General features: G+C 36.9%; 1 protein-coding gene across 1 annotated transcript in view; it reads right to left on the reverse strand.

Moving 5' to 3' along the window:
• The window catches only part of NRDC (nardilysin convertase), a 78,976-nt gene that overhangs the window by 28,818 nt on the left and 24,307 nt on the right, over positions 1-25,851 (reverse strand). The window contains exons 7-16 of the mRNA XM_006087379.3: positions 17,198-17,271; positions 16,358-16,453; positions 13,500-13,622; positions 11,342-11,399; positions 9,129-9,202; positions 7,750-7,819; positions 4,509-4,586; positions 2,763-2,883; positions 2,624-2,682; positions 2,313-2,367 (exon numbers count right to left, since the gene is read on the reverse strand). Of these exons, the coding sequence (XP_006087441.1) occupies positions 2,313-2,367; positions 2,624-2,682; positions 2,763-2,883; positions 4,509-4,586; positions 7,750-7,819; positions 9,129-9,202; positions 11,342-11,399; positions 13,500-13,622; positions 16,358-16,453; positions 17,198-17,271 (808 nt within the window). The remainder of the gene's footprint in view (positions 1-2,312; positions 2,368-2,623; positions 2,683-2,762; positions 2,884-4,508; positions 4,587-7,749; positions 7,820-9,128; positions 9,203-11,341; positions 11,400-13,499; positions 13,623-16,357; positions 16,454-17,197; positions 17,272-25,851) is intronic.

Genomic DNA, 25,851 nt, shown 5'->3' on the forward strand with positions numbered 1-25,851 from the left:
ACTACTGGATATAGAGTTCAAAACCACACTTATAAGGTTTTTCAAAAATTTTCTAGAAACCGCCGATAAATGTAGTGAGACCCTCAAGAAATCTAGTGAGACCCTCGAGGTTATGAAAAAGGACCAACTAGAAATTAAGCATACACTGACTGAAATAAAGAATATTATACAGACACCCAACAGCAGACTAGAGGATCGCAAGAATCAAGTCAAAGATTTGAAATACTAAGAAGCAAAAAAACACCCAACCGGAAAAACAAAAAGAAAAATGAATCCAAAAATATGAAGATAGTGTAAGGGGCCTCTGGGACAATTTCAAGCGAACCAACATCCGAATTATGGGGGTGCCAGAAGAAGAGAGAGAGCAAGATATTGAATACCTATTTAAAGAAATAATGACAGAAAACTTCCCCTACCTGGTGAAAGAAATAGACTAAAAGTCCAGGAAGCACAGAGAACCCCAAACAAAAGGAATCCAAAGAGGACCACACCAAGACACATCATAATTAAAATGCCAAGAGCAAAAGACAAAGAGAGAATTTTAAAGCAGCAAGAGAAAAACAGTCAGTTACCTACAAGGGAGTTCCCATAGGACTGTCAGCTGATTTCTCAACAGAAACTATGCAGGCCAGAAGGGAGTGGCAAGAAATATTCAAAGTGATGAATACCAAGAACCTACAACCAAGATTACTTTATCCAGCAAAGCTATCATTCAGAAGTGAAGGTCAGATAAAGAGCTTCACAGATAAGGAAAAGCTAAAGGAGTTCATCACCACCAAACCAGTATTATATGAAATGCTGAAAGGTATCCTTTAAGAAGAGGAAGAAGAAGAAAAAGGTAAAGATACAAATTATGAACAACAATACACATCTATCAACAAGTGAATCTAAAAATCAAGTGAATAAATAATCTGATGAACAGAATAAACTGGTGAATATAGTAGAATCAGGGGCATAGAAAGGAAGTGGACTGACTATTCTCGGGGGGGGGGGGGGAAGGAATGTGGTGGGTGCGGGAAGAGACTGGACAAAAATCGTACATCTATGGATGAAGACAGTGGGGTGGGGGCAAGGGCAGAGGGTGGGGTGGGAACCGAGTGGAGGGGAGCTATGGGGGGAAAAAGAGGAACAACTGTAATAATCTGAACAATAAAGATTTAATTTAAAAAAATGTAGGGGTAAAGTACAGTGATATCTATAATTAAATCTCAAATGTTTTGAGGAAAAAACGCACATATACCCACACATACATATATATATAAAGAGAGAGAGAAAGAGAAAAAAATAAAATATGGTAAAATATTAGCAATTGGTGAAGCCAGGTAAGGGATATACCAGTGATCACTGGGCTGCTTTTTCTGAGAGTTTAAAAAGTTGGAGGGATAACTATTATTCTGAGGAGGGATGTAAAGGGAATCCAAGGTACAAAAGGGTTTTTTTAAAAAATCCTGCCCTAAAATCCTTACCTTTCAGCCTTACATAATACCTTTCTTTCATATACCCTGTACCACAGACACATAGGATCATTCACTTTTTCACATTATCCCAGAGTTCTCCACTGATGTGCTTCCTATTGCTTAGAATGCATCCAAACCTTATCCATTTAAAAAAAAAATTTGATTGATTTTAGAAAGAGAAAGGAAGACGGAGAGGGGGAGAGAGAGGGATGGAGGGAGGGCAAGAGAGAGAGTAGCATCAATTCGCTGCTCTACCCATTCATGCATTCATTGGTTGATCCTTTCTTGTATGTGCACTGACCGAGGATCGAACCCACATATCGGACGACGCTCTAACCAACTGAGCTACCCAACCAGGGCCAAACCTTAAGCATTTTTTAATCCTGAACTCAATTCAAATTTATCATATCCATGAAACCTTCCCTAGTCATATTCCAATCAAGACAAATGCTCTCCTTGCCCAGAAATCCTAGAGTGCACTGTTTCTAACATTACATATGGTTATTACTATTCATTATCTTGTAGAATGTCTTTACAATATTTGAATTCCCCAAATATTAAGTCTGATACCAAGCTCTCCATGAATGTTTATCAAAGAGATAGACAGATGGATGCCTACATAGATTACCACACAATATGAATTGTGTCAATCTGCCTAATCCTTCACTCTTACTCAGTATAAATACTCAAAAATACAGAGTTAACTTTCAGATAGACTCAAGGCCATCTTGAGACTCACATGACAGAGAGAGGCAAAATTAGAACTCCAGTGACACTTCCAAAAAGAGGAACAATATCCACACTAGTTTCAACTTGGCCATAGAAAACTTTCAAAAAGAATTTGATTTCCAGTACCTGCTCTTGGTAATGGAACTCATTGTCCTCAATTTTCTGAATCTCTTCAAAAATTCTATGAAGGAAAAAAATTACACTTATAAGACATATTAAAATTTCTCATTAGAATCATCAACAAGAAAAAAGAAGCATAAAAATAAGCAGACTGGCCATTTACATGTAGAGAATAAGACTATGGAGCCAATATAGGAAATTAAGTAGGAAATGCCTGAAAAATGATCAAAGCAGGACTAAAACATGTCTATCGGCAGCCTAAAGGCTAAAACATACTAGGATTAACTCCTGGCCTAATTCTAATAAGTATGTATTACCTTTTTTCTGGGCCTAACTTCTGCAGCATTTTTAAATACTGGAAAACAGTATGAGCCACCTAAAAACAAAACATCTGATTATATTTTTGCATAAAGTGATATCTATATTTTTTTAAAACCCTCCATTTTAATTATTTACCTCATAGAAATGTTCATAACCCTCATCAGTCAATGTAATAGAAATGCTGAACACTGAGTAAGTAGAATTTTGCTCAAATCCTGTCTCACCATTTCCACCAAAGAGTGCAAGAGCCCAGCACCTACAGTCAGGAAAAATTAATCCAATCAATATATTGGGACTGATAGTCTGCAAATACATCAAATTCACAAAATAGGTCAGCTTTCTTTGTAAAATTTGGGGAAGTTCAGCCTTTGATGCAAACATGCTTTCCAACAGTAAGTTTAAAAGCACTAATTTTAAAAGCACAAAACCTCCCAAGGAATTGCAGTACATTCGGGAATCACAACAGGAAATGATAGCCTTGTTTAATAGAAACAATAATATATATTACAAAATAGTAAAACATTAACAGTTTTATGAAGCAATAGTAATTTTTGTTGAAGATAAAGCAAAATATTAAGATTCTAAAGTAAGGAGGGAGAAAGCCAGAAGAGAGTGGGAAATTCTAATAAAATTAGTAAGGTAGAAAGGTTATGCACGTTTCAAAGCATTTTACATTTATTGTGCAAGGCATATATGTACCTAATATCACTATTATTTTATAATAACCCTGCCCTCTCAGCTTTCTTTGAATGTTCTAGTACACACTAATGTTTTAAAGTACTTATTTAAATTTATCATGTACCTTTCCATTCTTGAATTAGTGTATAAAAAAGTCAAACAAGGAATTACTTTAATGTATTTGTCCTGATGCTAAAGCAATATTTCTATTATTTTATTAGACAATTTAAACACATGCCTAAATGCATTAGGAAACATTCTGCATACTAGTATACTGTTCACGGTCCCACATACTTTTGTGATTTATCGCCCAATGAAGTTCTCATTAGTCTACCTTTTGGGTTGTGAAAGCTTAGAGATCCTCAGCATGCATGCATTCATTCATTCATTGTTAATCCTCACCCGAGGATATTTTTCCATTGATTTTTAGAGAGTAGAAGAGAGAGGGAAAGACAGAGAGAAACCTCAATGTGAGAGAAACACATCGATTGGTTGCCTTCTGCACAAGCCCCGACTAGGGCCCGGGCTGGGGAGGTGCCTGCAACTAAGGTTCGTGCTCTTGACCAGATTCGAACCCAGGACCCTTTGGTCCACAAGCCGATGCTCTTTCCGCTGAGCCAAACCAGCGAAGCGATCCTCAAAATTTAAATAATTGACTTCCTTCAAATCTAAATTCTTGGTTAGAGCTAACTTTTGATGCAATTCTGTAATCTATTACTTTATGATTTTTTAATTTTTGTGTACAACTACTTCCAACATGGACTAAAAGGGGACTTCCAAGGAAATACACAAATATAATACAGCCATAAAAATAATCTAGGTTAGCCCTGGATGGTGTGGTTCAGTTGGTTGAGCGTTGTCCATGAACCTAAAGGTCACTGGTTCGATTCCCAGTCAGGGCACATACCCAGATTGCAGGCTCAATCCCTAGTTGGAGTGCGTGCGAGAGGCAACTGCTCGATTTTACTCTCTCACATCAATGTTTCTCTTTCTCTCTCTCCCTCTCCCTTCCTCTCTAATAAGTCCATAAAAACATATTTTAACTAAATAAAAAAATAGTTATTAAAGTGACTATAATTAAGCATTAGATTTGATTCTAGGCTTCCTGGCTGATAAAGCAAAAAGAGAAAAGAATGGGTTATATTAACACTTATTGTTTACTATTTTTCAGAGATTGCTATAATCCATTAATTGAATACTTGCTTTTTTCTAAGGTAAGAAAGAATGCTGCCTTTGCCTTCATGTCCAACCAGCCAAGAAATATAATGAAGTGGCTTTACCCTTTAAAAAAAAATGTTAAGGTTAGAAAATTTTTAAAATAAGGTATTAATACACCAGAAAACCATACTCTGAGACTACAATATTTGAGAATATGATTATAAATTTATTCTCACATAAATTCCACTACACATGAAAATATAATTAATTTGATAGTAGCAGGATAAGAATATAAAACATGGTAAAACTGAACTTCACCTGAAATCACTGAATGAGTATAATCATTACAAAATTTAAGACTACTACTTTTCCTCTTGGACACCAAACTTATTTCTCTTCATAATAAAATCTTTCATTTTTGTTTCACTCAAAGTGGATTACAGATTTGTTATCATTTTAGAACCTAATGCAATATGAATCATTCTGCATCTGTAAAAGCTTTCAGTATTCCATCATGCTCTTCAGTTAACTGAAATGTGTTGCTTTAAGGGTCAGAAAACCCAAGTTATAGTTTTAGTTTTTCCTTTAAGTAAATGCTCTTGAGCAGGAAGCTTAGCCTCTCTATATTTTTCTTTTCCTCTTCATTTGTCTAACTACTTTCTCATGGGGTTTTCATGAAAATGCTTTTATTATATAATAACTAGAGGCCCGTTGCACGAACTCGTGCCCCAGTGGGGTCCCCTCAGCCTGGCCTGCAGTATCGGGCCGAAACCGGCTCTCAGACATCTCCCGAGGGGTCCTGGATTGCGAGAGGGCACAAGCCAGGCCAAGGGACTCCACTGATGCACAATTGGGGCCGGGAGGGACACGGGAGGTTGGCCAGCCGGGAAGGGGTTGCAGGAGGGCTCCAGGGCATGTCTAGCCCATCTCACTCGGTCCTGATCAGCCAGACCCCAGCAGCAAGCTAACCTACCAGTTGGAGCGCCTGCTCCCCTGGTGGTCAGTGCACATCATAGCGAGCAGTTGAGCAACCTTAGCATAACATTAGCATATTACTATGCTTTAATTGGTTGAACGGCCGACAGGACACTTCGTAATATTAGGCTTTTATTATATAGGATATTCTTTAATAATCTGAGTAGTTATATATTATGTTATTCATATTGTGTTTTCCCACTGGATTCTACTATAATTTCAGAAATATATTTCTACCAAAACAAAATACAGAAAAATATACTGGGTTAGGAAATTTAACATTCTTAAATCTTAAAGTTACTTCATAGAATTATATTCAGTAAACTTTAAAAGTCAAAATATAATATGATTTCAACTATGTTAAGCAAACCCCAAAACCAACACAACACTGTTTAAAGTCTGAATTTGAACTATATCTATAGTGAGACTGATGGAGGGGAGCAAATCAGTTAAAGAATGAACCTAGCTGATTACACATTCACATCTGAACAAAGCTAACTGTACTGTATTTGGTAACTCTGGAGGGATAAACACTTGACTTTTGTAAAAAAGGGGCTCCCAAAAAAAGCTCATTTACTGGGAACTCACGTAGTTAGAAATGCAAAATAACTCAAAAAATAAAAACTAGAAGGAAACATACTGCAATGTTAATGGTCTTTGGAAAACAGAATCATGGATGACTTTTTTCTACTTTTCAAGAATTCTACAATGAATCACCTTAATAATCAGTCAGACGGTGAACAGGTTTTGTTAATCAAAAAAATAGAAAATGTGCCTGGCCAGCGTGGCTCAGCATTGAGCATCAACCTATGCACCCAAAGGTCACAGTTCCAATTCCCCGTCAGTGTATATGCCCAGGTTGTGGGCTTCATCCCCAGTGTGGGGCATGCAGGAGGCAGCCGATAAATGATTCTCTCTCATCATTGATGTTTCTATTTCTCCCTCTCCCTTCTTCTCTGAAATCAATAAAAATATTTCTTAAAAAAATAAGAAAGTAGAAAATGTGATCTCACTCATATGTGGAACCTAAAGAACAAAATAAACTGATGAATGAAATAGATTCAGAGACATAGAAACATGGAGCAGACTGTCAAATCTCAGAGGGAAGGCAGGGGCCGGGGGTGGGAAGAATTTAACCAAAGAACATGTATGTATATATGCATAACCCATTAACAAAGACAATAGTGTGGTGAAGGCCTGGGCGGGGGATGGGTATGAGCTAGAAGGGGACAATGGGGGGGGGGGAACATCTGTAATACTTTCAACAATAAAGATTTAAAAAAAGAGAGAAAATAGGAAATAAGAAGTGTTTTATATTCATTATTTTAATGTCTGAACAATATAAAACTATTGATAATGGGCCTATATTTGAGGACAGAGACCAAGAAAAGGAGAAAGCAGAGCTTTGCTTTTTATTTAATATCCTTTGTCCTATTTTAATATTTTATAAGCATGCATTATTTTCATAGTAAAAATTCAAAACAAATAAACTTTTAAATATGCATGTAATAATATTAACACTTTTGGGGTCACTAACATATCTATACAATCAATGTATATTTTTTGTATATTATCCTTTTGAATGTTCTAATACATACATTTTTAAAAAATCAATTTTTACTGCACTTAGGCAATGCACATCAGTTTCTTTCCTTCTGCTTATTGGCATGTCCTCATAGTTTTGTTTTATTGGTAATAGTTTTTAAAAATAGGTTAAATTTTTATCAGTTTATTAGCATTTGTTTCTAATTAGAAAAGTATTTATAGGCATTGACTGATCTTTATCTTTAAAGAATGTCTTGACCCATGCTATATTGTTCAAATAAGTTAACTATATAAATAAGCTGAAATGTTTTCCTAATTTACATAAATCTGCCCCAACTCACTCCCAACTCATAGTTAGACTAAGTCCTTGATATTTATGCCGTAGTCATATTCTAGGCTCAAAATTATTTAACTATATTTTTGACAAGTTCAAACTAAATGGTCCCAATTGGCAAATACATAAAGCAAATATATTTTGTACTCAAAGTACTAAAGAAAATAATTACAAAAGTTAGTATTCACACTAAGCTACTTAATTTCAATGACTCAGGAAAGGCAACCAGTTACAAGATAATTCTAGTTTTTATACCCAAGAAGACATTAAAATATATAGCAAGGCTTGACAAATTTAGTGGTGAGGTCTCAGTTTACCACATTACCAGTGTTTATAAATCCAGAATTCCCAAAGTTAAACCATTTAATATGCTTTAAAAAATATGACTGTCACTCAGTAATTAATGGGAGTAAATTTTCTCTTGACTCTTACCTGTAATGTTGCTGTTGAGGGGGAAGTGCCCACGTGATGGTCAGAGCATGAATTTTTCTAATTGGGACAACTAAAAAATATTTGAAGAACAAATATAAGACTTTCTCCATAACTTTGACTATGTTACACAAAATTTTTTAAATTCAATAAATTTCATCCTCCAATAAACAGGGTAAGGTTAAATACAATACAATTATTATTTCAAGTTGCCAATTTTCCAATTTGAATAATGCAATTTTTGGAACTTTCTTTTCAATTTGGTTTCACAGGTAGAGTAGGCATGGATAAAAGATCAAAACATCAAATGCCCCTGAGGATGGATTCTTTTTTGCAAGAAAGGATACAGGACTAGGGAGTCAGGAAACCCATGGTTGAAATCCAGCCCTACCACTATCTTGTTATACATGTTTATTTAATCTCGAGAAAATCATTTGAATTTAAATCTTTTTGGATCTGTTTTTTTTATGGTAGGTGAGGGGATTAGGCTGCAGTAACTCTAAAATTTTTTCCAGTGCTATTATTTTATGATTCTATGAAGAGAAAATCTAAAGCCAGAAAGAACAGTACCAAATATAAGTCAGCTTAGATATGGCACCAACAGCAGACAAAGGGTCTGACAAAACAGTCAGTTATCAGAGGAAAGGAAGAGGGAAGAGACTGGCAGTGGGTGAAAGAGGAGAGAGGAATGTTTAGGTAACTAGGAGAAAGAAAAAAACCTGCCATAATAAAAAGAGCAAAGAAAGAGAAATGGTGAATTTTAAATGTTTCTGCAATATTTGTTAGAAGGCAAATTGCTACGTAAATTATAGTATATGTGATGGCTTATTGGCCAGTTATTACAAATGTAATATTAAATGAAAAAGCAAGAAATAGAGGTGTATATACTTTACAATCTCAACTACATTAAGAAAATACTCCTAGAGAAACTCAAAAGGAAATTTGACAAAATGACTTGTCTGTATGGTAAGATTTAGGGGTGATTTTCCCTCCTATTTACAAATTTTTCTTCAGTTAACAAAAATGGTTTTTTATAATAAAGATACAAGAAAATAATTTCCAAAATGTTTTCCCCTCCTCTATTTCTTTCTTTTTAAAAGCAAAAAGAGAGCGGAAAATAGATAAAATGAAATAGGAAAGAAACAAACAAAGGACATAAAGGAACAAGGGGAAAAAGGGAGAAAGCATGAAACAGACCAATTTAAGTAGCAGCAGACCAATCTGCTGTGCATTAGTGGCTAACTGGATCTCCACTGTCCACCTACTCCCTTTCCAACCTAGCTGTACTTTCCGTTGTGTTTTCATTTTCAAAGAAAATTGGCAGCCTCCATTAAGTTTTAGAGAATGTACTAAAGTTATTTCAAAAATCTTGATTCACAAACCTCTATAAAGTTTGTTAAATGCTGGTGTGTCAAATGGATCCGTTAAATGGCCAAAGTTTGGTTTGGGTAACCCACTGAAAATAAAACAAATGCATTAAAATTTAATTGGCAAAAGCCTTTATAAGCAGTATCTTTAGGGATGCCTAACTGATAAGTTATTTACAATCCATTCTACATATTACTGGCTGAAAAGCATTCTAAGCCTAAGTGAATAGATGGCAATAAAGCCACAAATCTTGAATTATACAACCTGTTCTTAACCTCTGTCCAAATGACGAAAATATCTTTAAAACTCACAATAAAACAATAAATTAAAGGGACCTCCCCTCCCAATATTTATTGCCTCTCTCGACATATTCAACTTCAGTTATCCTCCTATACAAAGCCGTTTAAGAAAGAAAACTTAGATATAATTTTTTAAATTCAACAAACATAAATGACGTGACTAAGTATAAAGCACTATATTAGGTACTTTGGTATTTAAAAGACTTGACTCCCCTTCTAGAAGCTTCCTATCTGGCTGAAGATATTGTAACTAATAATGGTCAATATGAATAATTTCAAATATTTAGAAAAAATTTTAATCTTTATGATTAAGAAACCAAAGTTAGTGAATACTAAGAAAATTTTTCAAAATGCTTATCAGGAATTGATAGGATCTAATGAATACCTCTAATTCAATTATACCTCTGATTTTTATTAGTAAAGTTTCACAGTGAAACATGTTTCAAACTGCCACTTGACATTTCCATAACTCAGCGATTTTCTTATCAAAACAAACAAAACAAAAACTTGCAACTTTGGCATGGCTTTCATTATCTTTCTGTACATAAAAAGTACCGCTAATTACTAATGGAAATTAACATAAAGCCAAAATAATAAAACAAATAGTTGTTATTATAAATTATTCTAACATTTTTTTAAAAATATATTTTATTGATTTTTTACAGAGAGGAAGGGAGAGAGATAGAGAGTTAGAAACATCGATGAGAGAGAAACATCGATCTAGTTGCCTTCTGCACACTCCCCACTGGGGATGTGCCTGCAACCAAGGTACATGCCCTTGACTGGGAATCGAACCTGGGACCCTTGAGTCTGAAGGCTGACGTTCTATCCACTGAGCCAAACCGGTTAGGGCTTATTCTAACATTTTTAAAGCAAATTTTTCTTTTGTAAGTTTACAATAAATCATGTCTTCAAATGAAGAAATGGAAAAAGTCATGCTTATTCACCCGATGTAAGAAAAAAACTGATGTTATTTATTTTATAAAAATGCAAACCGTTAGGAGTGGGAAGAAAGACTTAATTGCTTCAGAATTAAAGTTTTATTTGTATTCCTTATAACACAAAAATGTAACAATAAAGTTTCAAATGTTTTTATTATTTGATGAATTTAGGTGCACAAAAAATAGCTTTCTGAACTGGAACCCTACATACAATTTCTAATTAAAAAAATTGGTTCAACTATATGAAACCGACTTTTCAGAAAGTATGATGGAAAATCAATCATCTACAAGATTATTTCTTTTATGGAGAAAAGCATTCCAAGTTCCAAACAACTGACTTAAAAAACAACTTTCAGGCCCTGGCCGGTGGGGCTAAGTGGTTAGAGTCAGACTGTGCACTGAAGGGTCACGGGTTTGATTCTGGGTCAAGGGCATGCACATGGGTTGCAGGTTCTATCTCTGGGCCTAGTCGGGGCACATGCAGGAGTCTCTCTAACATCAATTCCACCCCCCCCTCCACTTTCTCTAAAAAATCAATGGGAAAAATATCCTCAGATGAAGATTAATAAACAAAACAAAAAAACTTTCAAAAGATAATTTGTTCTGAGGCAGGGGATACAAATATATATATTCAACCTGCCTCTCATAAAATACTCACTTTCATATAACACTTTCCACAATAACAGAAAAGCTCTAAATAAATGTAAAAAGAGATTTAAATTCTTCAGAATTACTGCTTACCTTAAGTTTATAAATTATGAACTACAGAAACTATGGAGATTTAGATTTTCATCTTATTTTTCCCACTCCAACTCAAAAGCTGTGCAATCTTACTAAACCACTTATAGTTCTTAATGACCTCTTTAAAAAACAAACAAAAAGAAAAAAAACAACACAAAGAAAAACAAAAAACCTTTGGAACTCATATAAAAAGATATGGTCTCTTTAACTATAAAGGTATATGATTTATGAGAATAAATGTCTTACTTGTTTGGTATCTGAGAGAAGATTTCAGTAACCCACTTTTCCAAAGTATCCAGTGTTTCTTGGGAGGGAGAATGGGGAGAAGACAGGAAAATGCAATTAAATTTTTCACAGATCTTTAGCTATACATAAAGGGATAATTTGGGCATTACCTGCCAGTTCATAACCAGCAATAACAGGAAAAATAAAAATAGTTAAGAAAACTTTAAGAAACATATAATTTTGTTAGACTCCTTTATTCCTCCCTAGTAAAGTTAGAAGAAGCACACAGTTTTAAAAAACAATATTTTGTTTATCATTAAGCTACTATGAAGGGCCAAGAGTTAAGAATATACCAACCATCCTCTAAGGAAGGTTCCTCTCAATTAACCCACGTTACACTAACCCTTCTTCTTGGCACCTCATCAGTACTTTTTTTTTTTAAATGTTACTATTTCTAATAACTTTTTACAAAATATTTTATTGATTTTTTACAGAGAGGAAGGGAGAAGGATAGAGAGTTAGAAACATCGATGAGAGAGAAACATCGATCAGCTGCCTCCTGCACATCTCCTATCGGGGATGTGCCCGCAACCAAGGTACATGCCCTTGACCAGAATCGAACCTGGGACCCTTCAGTTCGCAGGCCGACGCTCTATCCACTGAGCCAAACCGGTTAGGGCTCATCAGTACTTTTATACTGCATTTATTTTACATTAATTTATACTTGATTAGGTTTTAATCCACAAGTCTTAAGTTTCACATATATATGGCCAAATCATATATACATGATTTCTATTTTCTAATTCTTTATTATTTCATAAGAAATTCTAGTAAAACAGGAGAGCTAAATAAAAAAGGAAACCTTTTAGCTTTATCTCAGTGACTCATTACCATCACTGGATAGTATTTGTTAGTTCTACCAGACATGTTTCACTAATTCTCAAAAAGATATGCCCCAGGATATAAAACACAAGATGAAAATTACACTAATCAAGTTCTGAATTTATTCTACGCTATTTATAGAAATATTTAACTCTTAAATGGTATAATAAATGCTAAAGCCCCAAAATCAATGAGTTTAAATTATAAAAGGCTCTCATCAAATATCTGGGGCTTATTTTAGAAATTTGCAATAATCATTAATATGCTCTTATCATCATAAGAGAAGAGAATGCAAAAGAAACAATACCTAGTTGAAGAAAAATGCATGTTCATGACAGATTTGGAAATAATAATTAACTAAGTATTATAAATTAATATTACACACTGAATATGAAATTGCCTATTTTAACAAATGTTGTAAAATGAATCTAAATGCCCACCTACAGTTTGAACAAAAGAATCTACTAGAACATATCCATAACTTTACATTGATGTCAACTTTAATAGACTAATTTTGATTCAAAATGCAAAAATGTGTTACATTTAAATGCCAAGTCAGCTCTGACCTGAATTTTGATAATGAAAGAACAAAACTTTATAAAAATAAGAATATTAGGGTGAGAGGAACAGTGTCTTTTTTTTTGTAAAAAATGTGTAAACTATACAGTATTTCAAAAGGAATAGTTTAGCAACTGATAACTTTGAAAAATAGCCAAAGCTGATTGAAAGGTAAAGAGAACTACTATGATTTCTTTAATGAAAAAAAGTTAACACAAGCTACTGAAGATAATGATAAAAGAAGGAAGAGTAGAGGAATTGATCAGTATTTTACATTTAAGATACTACCAGCATTACCATAATGGAATTCAATTAATCATGCCATTTTACTGGACCCTACAGAAGGATGAAAAGCAGACACCTTCCCCTATAAGAGTTTATCATCAATATGGATTAAATTCACAATGAGAGGTAACAGAGGCAGTAGCTGAATGTGACTTAAAAACAAACAAACAATTTATGACCTATTAGTACATTAGTATAACTCACAGACTAGCTTAGAATAAGATCTGTTTATAAGAGAAAAAAACATTTGCTGATAATCAGATGATTTTGTGCTTCCTGAACTCTTAGCCACTTGCTATGTAACCTCTCCAAATTCTGATTTCCTTTAGTTCATAATTAGGATCAAGCACTAAAGTTATTAACAGTGCACTCACTGCAACACTAGTCAAGGCAAACAAATCCAAAAAAACCACTATTTCAGAGTAAACATAAGGGCCATAGTAGGTAATATTACCTTTGGATTGAACCACTAATGTCATGTAATGAGAAGAGTAGTAACGCATCCAGAATTCTCTCAGTCTAGTATATGTATCAATATTATTCCTTTTTGGCTCATGTTTGAGAGTCTCAGCATTTCCTGTAAAAAGATGAAAAATATTATAGAAATAAAGTATATTTTGCTCAAAGTCTCTATCCCAATAATGCATACTCTGCTACTATATATAATTAATGAAATAACCTAAGTGACTCAAGAATATTGAACCAGTGTATAATAGTAATAATATCACTCTAAGACAAAAATTCCCAAGAAACAATTCTGAGATATATTTTAACACATAAGATATTAATAATCTCTAGTTGGTAAAACCTAAGCAACAATAATTGCCTTAAACTTCCTTTCTTAATAATTAGTCTACCATTCAAATCAGATTTTATCTCTGAATTACTTTTATAATATTCTGTATAATTCTTAGAAATAAACCACATAAAGCATGGATGCCATATAAAATGTTTATAACTGTACAAAATATACAGAGAAGCAAAACATCCTTTGAATGAAGTACCATTTCAATCTATAAACCCCAGATTTGGTCAAGAGGATTAATATGAGGCTGTAACTGATATAAAACTAAGAAAATGGCATTATTAAAAACAGATACCATTTAAACAGCTTACCAGTTAAACAAAATTAGGTCACAGCTCAAAAACTATTAGAGAAATAATTGCTGAATCTCTGTTGATAAACGGAAATGTCAGGTTGGGGAAGAGAACAGATTTTATAATCAGACTAGTGACCCAGTGCATGGACTCATGCACATTGAAAGGAAATTAGAAGGTGGCCGGCGGGGCGGGACTGGGCCAGACATGCCCTGGAGCCAACATCCCGCAATCCCTCCCCGGCACTTGGGGCAGTGCCACAGCAGAGTTAAGGGGGTCCCTTCGGCAGGTGGGGTCCCTCAGCCTGGCCTGTGGGGATAGGACCAAAACCAGCTCTCTGACATCCCCCAAGGGGTCCCAGAGTGCGAGAGAGCACTCTGCTAAGTTGCTGTCATACAACGTGTGGAACACAAACACAAGTGCGCAGTAAACCAGATTCGGTCCGACAGTGCGCCAGCAACAACATAACCCACGGCCGAAGGTGTAATCACACGGCCCTGCAAGGAATCGGGCTCCCCTTCTCTGGTTCCAGGGTGCAGCTCCTGTGTTGTCTGCCCCCTGGTGGTCAGTGTGCATCATAGCAACTGGTCAGATGGCTGGACACTTAGCATATTAGCCTTTTACACACACACACACACACACACACACACACACACACCCTAGAGGCCCGGTGCACAAAAACTTGTGCACTCGGGGGGGTCCCTCAGCCCGGCCTATGCCCTCTTGCAGTCTGGGTCCCCTCGGAGGATGTCCACCTGCTGGCTTAGGCCCGCTCCCTGGGGGAACGGGCCCAATCTGGCAGTCAGACATCCCTCTGGCAGCCGCCCGGGAGTCCTCGGGGGATGTCCACTTACCAGCAGGGAGCAGACCTAAGCTGCAGTCGGACATCCTTAGTGCTGCTGAGGAGGCGGGAGAGGCTCCTGCCACCACCGCTGTGCTGGCAGCCATCAGCCTGGCTTGTGGCTGAGCAGAGCTCCCCCTGTGAGAGCGCACTGACCACCAGGGGGCAGCTTCTGCATTGAGCATCTGCCCCCTGGTGGTCAGTGTGTGTCATAGTGACCAGTCATTCCCAGTCGTTCTGCTGTTAGAGTCAGTTTGCATATTACCCTTTTATTATATAGGATAGAGGCCTGGTGCATGGGTGGGGACCAGCTGGTTTGCCCTGAAAGGTGTCCCGGATCAGGATGGGGGTCCCGCTGGGGTGCCTGGCCAGCCTGGGTGAGGGGCTGATAGCTGTTTTCAGTCTGGCCACACCCTTTTTAGGGTGGGGGGTCCCCACTTGGGTGCTTGGCCAGTCTGGGTGAGGGGCTGAGGGCCGTTTTCAGGCTGGCCAAGCCCCCCAGTGATGGAAGCTCCCAGCCTCTCCTTTTTTTCTTTTTTTCTTTTGGGATTTATTTACCTTCTATAATTGAAACTTTGTAGCCTTGAGTGGAGCTCAGAGACGGCCAGGGCGGGGTGGGAAGCTTGGCTTCCTCCATCACCAGGGGCAACCCAAGCCTCCTGCTTGCTCCAGCTCCATGGCCACGGCCAGGTGAAAGCAGGTATCTGGGGTTTATTTATCTTCTATAATTGAAACTTTGTTGCCTTCAGTGGAGCTCACAGCCGGCTGCGGCAGGCGGGAAGCTTGGCTTCCTCCATCACTGGGCAACCAAGCCTCCTGCTCACTCCAGCTCTGTGGGTGCTGGCTGCCATCTTAGTTGGGCTAATTTGCATATAGTCACTCTGATTGGCTGGTGGGCGTGGCTTAAGGCATAGCAAAGGTACGGTCAATTTGCATGTTTGTCTTTTATTAGTGTAGATATATATATACACATATACATACACACACACACACACACACACACACACACACACACACACTGAGGTTCAAATCCCATCAGTGTGTGATTTAAGCAAATTGTCTCCTCTTAGTGTGTTTCTTTATCTTTAGAGATGACAATAGTAACCAGCTCATAACACTGTTTTGATGATCAAATGAGATAATTTATATGGTATCAGCAGAGTATCTAACACCAACAAAGCATTCACAAAATGTTAGGTGCTATTCTTCATATATTCAATATTAGAGAACCTAATATAGGCAATACTACTTTGTATTTGAAAATGTAAAAGTTACCTAGCTACCCTACTTTTATAATTTTCCATTCTTTATCAACTTTTCATATCTTCAATCTTCCTTAACTAGAAAATATGAAACAAGATAAAGTATCTTACCCCAAAAAAATTTCCCCATAGGATGTCCAGGTCTAGCAAGGCTTCCAAACAACATTTCCTTTCTGTTTGCATCAGAAGGTCTTGCAAGCTGATATTCTGTCAGTTTTAAAGAAACACTTTTAATTAAATGAAATTCTGTATCTACGTTATTACCTGGAAACTCAAGCTTAAAGAACTGAAAGTAAGGAAGTAACAAAAATTAATCATGTGCCATAAAACTGAAGTGGAGAAATCAATAATCTAGGCTAGGCTCTATGACTTAACATATTTATAACGTTGGGTAGTCAGTTCTCCTTTCTAGAGGTTTTCCCTTATTTTCAAATAAAACTAGGTAATTAATGATGTGAAGGTTTAAACTCCAGGATGCTATATCCAAGATTTTACTGATGAAAGTGTTAATAAAAAAGCCTGGGCAGTGTGGCTCAGTGGTTGAGCGCCCCTACTATGAAACAGGAGATCACAATTCGATTCCCAGTCAGGGCACATGCCGGGGTTGCAGGCTCAATCCCCATAGGGGCCATGAGGGAAGCAGCCAGTTATAATTCTCTCCCATAGTTGGTGTTTCTATCTCTCTCTCCCTCTCCCTTCCTCTCTCTGAAATCAATAAAAACATATATTTTTAAAAAGCCTGAAAAAAATAAAAATCTACCATCCTTTTACTTCAAATCCATACTGAATTATACATTTAACGGCTTCAGGAATAAACATGACACATCTATTTCAATTTAACCCTTATTATATAAAAATAAAATAGAGTAGTGATAAAGAATGATAAATGTGCTAAATAAAAAACTGGTTCTATAAAGGAAAAAGTGGTAAGACATAAAGCACTTCTCTCACCACTGTCAACAGCTTCAACTTCACGGTCAATCGCATCTCTGATCATTAGTGGATGGATGAAGAACTGGGCCCACCTGAAAAAAAACACAAAAAAATGGCATTTCTGTTTTTGTTCAGTAAAAGCATTTCATCAGTCAACATCTCACTTTTTAAAGAAATTTTACTAAGTTGGAGATTAGTTTATGATCATGTGTGTGAGAAATCTGAACAATATTCTGCATTTCTATATTTAAAGTCTACAAACTACTTTTTTTAATCATGAAATTTAACACCATGCAGAAAAGTATATAAAACATAAACATACGGACTAATGCATAACTGAGTTCACCACCCCAGGTCAAGAAATAGACCACTATCAAAACTCTAGAAGCATCTAACACCAATCCTATCCTTAGAGTTAATATTCCAAATGTTATGGTAATCATCTCTCTGCTTTCCTTTATAGTTTTACCACCTTTATGTATTTTAGACCAGTTGTTTCTTGACTTTTTGTTTTTTCATTTTCAACCTGAGGGAGGCTTTGTAGAAATTTTCTCCTAATCACTCCATGAAATTTTAATATCACAGATATATGATCTATCTGTTTATATACTGTACTAGAGGCCCTGTGCATGAAAATTCATGCACTGGAGGGGGGGGTCTCTCAGCCCGGCCTGCCCCCTCTCACAGTCTGGGAGTCCTCAGGGGCAGGAGTTGACGCAGTGATCAGGGGAAGGCGACGCCCCCATCACACCTCTGCTGCTGCCACTGCCGGCAGTGCAAGCCTTGGCCAGCCCTGGTTACCTGAGCCTCGGGCAGCCCTGGGCAGCTGGGCAGTCGCCACCCAAGGCTTGCCTGCACCTCGGGCTGGCCCTGGGCGCCTGGGCAGCTGCCATCCGAGTCTTGCTTGTACCTCAAGCGTCAGCTGGGCAGCCACCATCCAAGACTTGTCTGCGCCTTGGGCCGGCCCTGAGCAGTTGGGGGACTGAGGGGACTAGGGTTTCTGGAGGCAGGCATGCGGGAGAAGCCGGGGCCCGCCTGGGGGGCAGGCCCCGGGCCTTGCAGGGAACCTGGCAGCCCCCGGGGGGGGCTGAGGGGGACTGGGCACCCGCCATCCTGTGACTGGGGGGGCCCCCCACCTTTTGAGGGCATGGAGTCAATTAGCATATTCCCTCCTTACTGGCTATGGGCGCCACCATCTTTGAGGGCAGGGAGTAATTAGCATGTTCCCTCCTTATTGGCTGTGGGCGCTGCCATCTTTGAGGGCAGGGCAGTCAATTAGCATATTCCCGCCTTATTGGCTGTGGGCACCACCATCTTTGCGACGGCATGAGGGTCAATTAGCATAGTCTCTCTTTAGTAGATAGGATGTGTAGCTGTGGTTTTATACATAAAAAGTGTATAAAGCCCACTTTTTATTCAATGCATGGTTACAATTAAATAAAAATTTTAAGTTAAAAAAATGTAAAGGCTATTAGTATTTCACTTAATGTTATAACTGTAATTGCTATTTAATGTAATTTACTTATATAAATTGTGATGTATCAAATTATATATGCAAATTAGCATTTACATAATAGCAATGGAATCAATTCTTAAATTAATTTTTCCATCAAAAGTAAAATACATAAAAAACTTCTATAATATTTATTATTTTAACTTTTGCTTATCTGAGAAGAAACTTTTTTACAACTTTATTGAGGTCTACTTCACATACTGTAAAATTTAGTACAGATTTTTCAGTATATTCACAGAGTTGTGCAACTATCACTATAAATTAATTTTGGCTATTTCAATATCCCACAAAGAAATTGGATATTAGGCCTCCCCACCTAGGCAGCCATTAATTTGTTTTCTGTGTCTGTGGATTTGCCTGTTCTGGACATTTCACGTAAGTGGAATCATACAATTGTGGTCTTTCATAAGTGGCTTTTTAAAAAATATATTTTTATTGATTTCAGAGAGGAAGGGAGAGGGAGAGAGAGATAGAAACATCAATGATGAGAGAGAATCATTGATTGGCTGCCTCCTGCACACTCCTCCACTAGGGATTGAGCCCACAACCCAGGCATGTGCCCTTGACCAGAATCGAACCTGGAACCCTTCAGTCTGCAAGCCAACACTCTATGCACTGAGCCAAACAAACCAGCCAGGCATAAGTGGCTTTTTAAATTTAACAATGTTTTCAAGGTTCACCTGTCATAGCTTGTATCAGTAGTTTTTAATTTCATCACTAAATAGTATTCACTATATGGATGTATACCACATTTTGTTTGTCCATACATTAGTTGAGGGACATTTAGTTGTACTTTTTTGTCATGAATAATTCTGTTATGAATATCTGCGTAGATAATTCGGTTTTGAAGCTCACTTAGAGAAGAAACTTTTAACTAGCTACTAGATATTCATTAAGATACTGTCAACATTTTTTCCTTTTCAGTATATGGTATAATTGATGGATTAAATAACTTTTGATGAATTAAATAATAAAACAGACTATTCTTATTTAATTCTAAAACCCAAAGTCACACCCAAATGCATGAAGGATCAAAATTAAACAACATCCACAATGGCAACCAACTGGCACATATGTGCAATCGACCTATAGTGGATGTCTCTGAGATCAAACAATCATTTGAAAGTACTCCCATCATCTATCCACCAGTTTTGTAGCCCTGACCTTGCATACACTTTGTATATCTTCCACAAACTCAACGTCAGTGTCAATGGTGCTTATGATATACTTAAAGAACACTCAAGGAGAAATTAAATAGCAAGTAAAAATTTTGTTATGTAAGATTAAGCTTTTGGAGGCCACAAACCATTATCATATCAAACATTTTTCAACCCCCAAGAACCAGTATTTGCCACCAAAGAGAACACTATCATGTCCCTGAGAATATGTGTACTAGAAAATACAGGTTTTTGAACCTTATATAGAAATAAACTATGTATTCTTTGTGTCTAATTTATTTAACTCAACATATGTTTTTAATATTCATCCATGATGGTATATGTGGCTGTTTCATTTATTTGCAACACAGTAGAATATGCCACTGCATGAATTTATTCATCCATTCTACTGCTGATGGACAATTGGGCTTATCCCATATTTACTATTAAAAACAATGCTGTCATAAACATTAATATTCTTATAAATGTGTACAAGTTTGTTTATATATACACATATATTTGTAGGAAAGGAAATCCTAGATAATAACATGCGCATGTTCAATATCACTAGATAATATCAAACTTTTTCAAAGTGATTATACTAATTTACACTTACACCAGCAGTTCCAATTCCTCCATTTCCCAACCTCACCCTCATTTGGTATTGTCAGACTTTAAATTTTTCAGCAATATGTAAGACTAGTAGCCCGGTGCACAAAATTCGTGCACATTAAAAGGGAATTAATTGCCCTAACCGGTTTGGCTCAGTGGATAGAGCATCGGCCTGCGGACTCAAGGGTCCCAGGTTCGATTCTGGTCAAGGGCATGTATCTTGGTTGCGGGCACATCCCCAGTGGGGAGTGTGCAGGAGGCAGCTGATCGATGTTTCTCTCTCATCGATGTTTCTAACTCTCTATCCCTCTCCCTTCCTCTCTGTAAAAAATCAATAAAATATATTTTTTTTAAAAAAGGGAATTAATTAGCAGAGATATTTTAATATTGCTATTTGCCCTTTCTCTATAATAGAAGTGTGAGAGATGAAAGGAAATTAGTAAAATGTATATGAAAATAATATATAAATTTATTAATAAATAAACAGTAACAAAAGGATATAACAACAACAGAGGCATGATATAAAAACGACAAAAACATGATATGAAAACAACAAAAACATGATATAAAAACAACAGTGATGCAAACAATGACTGATAAAGTGATTAAACTTATTCTAATATCTCCCTGTATACCACATTAAGAGTGAAAACACTTTCAGAGTGCTTGACTAATTTCCCTTGTGATGAAGTACTTAGGACTTTAACTGTAACATCACATGCTCTTCAAACTCGAGAAAAAGCAACATATAACTGACCATGTGCAAAAACGGGTTCAGGTAGGAACATGCCTACTCTGTCTAGAGTTTGTCCTTGTGATTTATTAATAGTCATCACAAATGCTGGCATCACAGAAAACCGTCGTCGAATCAATTTAAATGGGAGGCGAGTGTCAGATGGAGACAAATTAATTCTTGGAATCAGAACAGCCTCTCCCTCTGCAGATCCTGTTAATACTTCAGCTTCAATAATGTTAGGTCATAATCTTTTGATAATAAATCTGATACCATTACAAAGACCCCATTTACTATTGAGATTTCTCAATAGCATGATGATTGCACCCACTTTCAATTTTAATTTATGACATGGCATTCCCAAAGGAGTAATACTATTCAGAAATTTGATGGGGAAATTTTCCTTTGTTTCTTTGTTATGGGGTGGGGCCACAACATTAGTAATAAAGAAACAGAATTAAAACTTTATTGTGGGGAGCTGGTACAGTGTTTTGGACAGGTTCAAGCCTTGGACTGATGAGAGGGCACAGTCCTCTCATTACCATGTGCAAGTCCCAGCTTGGAGGGCAGGGCTCTCCCAGCACAATTATAGCCAACAGCTGTAGCTGTGAGCGTGAACCTATGATCGGAACACGTGGCCCCACGTGCCTGAGTGATGTGGGCTTGATAGAGTTCAGGTACATGTAGTTGAGTAGGATTGAAACCCAGGAGAATGTTTGTAAACATCTTGGTCACGCCCTTACTTTGCCTCGTAGCATCTGCTATAAAATAAAGGCATGGCTGTGGGCGTGGTCGCTGTCTCTCAGAGAAGCAGCGTCCCACTGAAACCCAGCTTTCATTCTCTTGTCTGTCTTTTCTAAACCTTTCAGCCGCCCCACTCAGGTTCACCCCGTACTGGCGTGGCATACTTTAGATACAGTGATAGCAAACCTTTTGAGCTCGGCGTGTCAGCATTTTGAAAAACCCTAACTTAACTCTGGTGCCTTGTCACATATAGAAATTTTTTGATATTTGCAACCATAGTAAAACAAAGATTTATATTTTTGATATTTATTTTATATACTTAAATGCCATTTAACAAAGAAAAATCAACCAAAAAAATGAGTTTGCATGTCACCTCTGACACGGGTGTCATAGGTTCGCCATCACTGCTTTAGAAAGATCTGCCTCCACACTCCCAGGGCGGGTTCCTGCCTCAAACTCCGCCCTTACAGGAAATAGCTCTGGGAAACAGCTTGGGGGAGGGTGCAGCCGTTGCCAAGACAACCCCTGTAGGACTGACTTCCTTCTGCTTGGTCGCTGTTAGTCCATATGTGACAAACACCACCCATGGTTTTTATATAAGTAGATAGTTAAATCTCATGATGGTTTTCATTTATATTTTCCTGATACCTAATGAAGGTGAATACCATTTCATATATTTATTAATAATTTTAATTTCTTCTTTAGTAAAATGCCTATTTAATGCTTTTTTTCTAAGAGGTGGTACTTTTTCTTATTGACTCTAGAAATATATATAATTATCCATTTATATATGGTAAGTATGTTACATATAATTATATATATAATCTAATAATTAAAAATCAAGGACAGTTATTCTAAATGTAATGTATTGTAAACATATTCTTCCACTTTCTGGTTGTTTTTTTTCATACTCTTTATGGTACCTTTTAATAAACATAATGCACAATCATTTGCCTTCGTGTTATATGCTTCTTGTATTTTATGTGATAATTCTTACTTAAGCTAAATTCAGACTTATCTCTAAAACTTTTAGCTGTACTCTTCACTTTTTTGGTCTATAATCCGCCTAAACTTGATTTTTTTGTATATGTTGTGAGGTAGGGAGTCAATTTTGTTTCTGCCATTATAAAAGCCCAACTGTTTTGGCATCATTTCTTTAAAAAGCCCTTTCCCACTGCTCCATACTGTCCCTATTAATAATCAAGTGTCCACATATACATTGGTCTATTTCCCAGGATCTCTACTCTATTCCATCATCTCTTTGCTTACACAATGTCCTAATTACAAAATAAATCTTATTATCTAGTAGGTCAATTCCTGATACTTTGTTATTTTTCCAATTCAAAAGTATCTTGGCTATACTTAGCCCCCTGTATTACTTTTTTTTTTCACTTTATTTTATTTTTTAATTAATTATCCCCCTATAGGTCTCTTCCACTTCTCCTCATTTTCCTCCCCCTGGCAATCACCACACTAATAAGTTTTAGAATTAGCTTGTCTATTTAAAAATAAATCTCAATGTTTCTCTCTCTCTCCCCCATCTCTCTCTCTAAAGTAAAAATTTTAAATTTAAAAAGAAAATTAAATTAAAAAGTAAAATAAAATATGCCCTGGCTGGTGTGGCTGTTGGTTGAGTGTCAACCCATGCACCAAGAGGCTGTCGGTTTGATTCCCAATCAGGGTGCATGCCTGGGTTGCAGGCTCGATCCCCAGTAGGGTACAAATAGGAGATAGCCAATTGATGTTTCTCTCTCTCTCCCCCTTCCTCTCTCTCTAAAATCAATAAAAACATTTTAAAAAATAAAACTAAATAAATCTTCGGAGTTTATGGTTATAATATCAACCATAATCTGTACATTAACTGGGAAAAACTGACATCAAACTCCATCCAACTGGCTCCAGAGCCAGAGCTCCTTTTAATTATAGTATACTGTCCCCTAGGGTCTCCATCCTCTGGTCACCTCTACATGAAAGCTGAAACAAAAAAGCAGGGTGTTGCCTTGTTCAGCTTCAGCTGAGAATGTGTGTCAGCAACTCAACTTTTTCACAATTTATAAAAATTTTCACATGTCCATGAATGACTGCAAAATCATCATACTGATTTTGGAGTTACAAATAAATTTTAGTGAGTAGGTGAATTCTTCACAAATAATGAGAATCATTTGAATAAGATTATGTTACTTGCTAATAAAGATAGTTTTACTTCTTTTCCAATCTGCATACCTTTAGTTTCATCTTCTTGCCTAACTGCCCTAGCTCAAACCTCCACTTCAATGTTGACCAGAAGTGGTAATAGCGGACATGTGGATCCTAATCTGTGGGGGAAAGCTTTCAATATTTCACCATTATGTATGATGTTAGTTGTGGGTTATTTACAGATACTCTTTATCGGGTGGAGAAAATTTCCTTTTATTCCTAGTTTATTAAGTGTTTTATTGTGAAAGAGTAATGGTTTTGTCAAATTTTTTTTCTGTTTACATTGAGATTATATCTTGAAATGTTGAGTCCCAGCTTATTATGAAGGGGGTTCTCCTTTAGATATTGCACTTTGTAGATGTCCTGGGCTTTGATGTTTCTGGCCCTCACCCTGAAATACTTAATAGAGTTCAAATTTATTAAAATTAGAAAATCCATCAGGGCAAAAGTTGTTTCGATTTTCATTTACTTACTAGGATAAAAATTCAGTCTTTTCCTCAAGTTTTTCCTTAAATGTCCCAAGAGACTGATAAACAATGGGATTTGTGGGAGGAAACTAGGTTTTACTGACATATTCAAAAATACTGACACTATCTATATGAGTCATTTACAAATGATCCAAAGACTTTTTATTCCTTAACTGTAGAGGTATACTATTACCATATTTATTATAGTATATACAATACTTAATGCTCTATCACTGTCTACCATTGTGGCATGATCATGATTTGATATTCTTATTAATTTCTCCTATTAATCCAGTAGCATTCTTCTTAATTCTGGTAGGTTCTTTTTAATTTTAAGTAGAACTAAAGGTATAAATATCTTCTGATTTCCTGAAGCAGTTCTTAGATTTTTTAAAAAAATGTATAGATGCCCTGACTGGTTTGGCTCAGTGGATAGAGCGTTGGCCTGCGGACCAAAGGGTCCTTGGTTCGATTCCGGTCAAGGGCATGTACCTTGGTTGAGGGCACATCCCCAGTAGGGGGTGTGCAGGAGGCAGCTGATCGATGTTTCTTGCTCATCAATGTTTCTAACTCTCCCTCTCCCTTCCTATCTGTAAAAAATCAATAAAATATATTTTAAAAAATGTATAGAACCTCTTTAAGAAGAAATGAAACAAGTTCTTTAAATAGACTTTATGCCGTTTCATCATCTCTGAGGTAGTCACAATTTATTCAACATAACTTTTGCCTATTCTTTTTCCCAGTGAAGTGGGTTTTTTCCTTCTTTATATTTGGTCCTATTGCTTAAGATTTCAACTTCAGAATTCAACTTGTCCCCTGCTTAAGATTTTATGAACCAGGAGAACTGAAAACTTTATGCAAACATGTAGTCATTCTCAGAGTATCCCTGATTTTCTAAGTTTATAGAAAAACTAGAGGCCTGGTGCACAAAAATTTGTGCACTCGAGGGGGGGGGCCCTCAGCCTGGCCTGTGCCCTCTCACAGTCTGGGACCCCTCGGGGGATGACCACCTGCTGGCTTAGGCTCGCTCCCCGGGGGATTGGGCCTAAGCTGCAGTCGGACATCCTTAGTGCTGCTGAGGAGGCGGGAGAGGCTCCCACCACCACCGCTGTACTGGCAGTGATCAGCCTAGCTTGTGGCTGAGCAGAGCTCCCCTGTGAGAGTGTACTGACCACCAGGGGCAGCTCCTGCGTTGAGCGTCTGCCCGCTGGTGGTCAGTGTGTGTCATAGTGACAGTCATTCCCAGTCGT

Source organism: Myotis lucifugus, unplaced genomic scaffold, assembly GCF_000147115.1.
Source record: "Myotis lucifugus unplaced genomic scaffold, Myoluc2.0 scaffold_37, whole genome shotgun sequence".
In the NCBI taxonomy this organism is placed as follows: Eukaryota; Metazoa; Chordata; class Mammalia; order Chiroptera; family Vespertilionidae; genus Myotis; species Myotis lucifugus.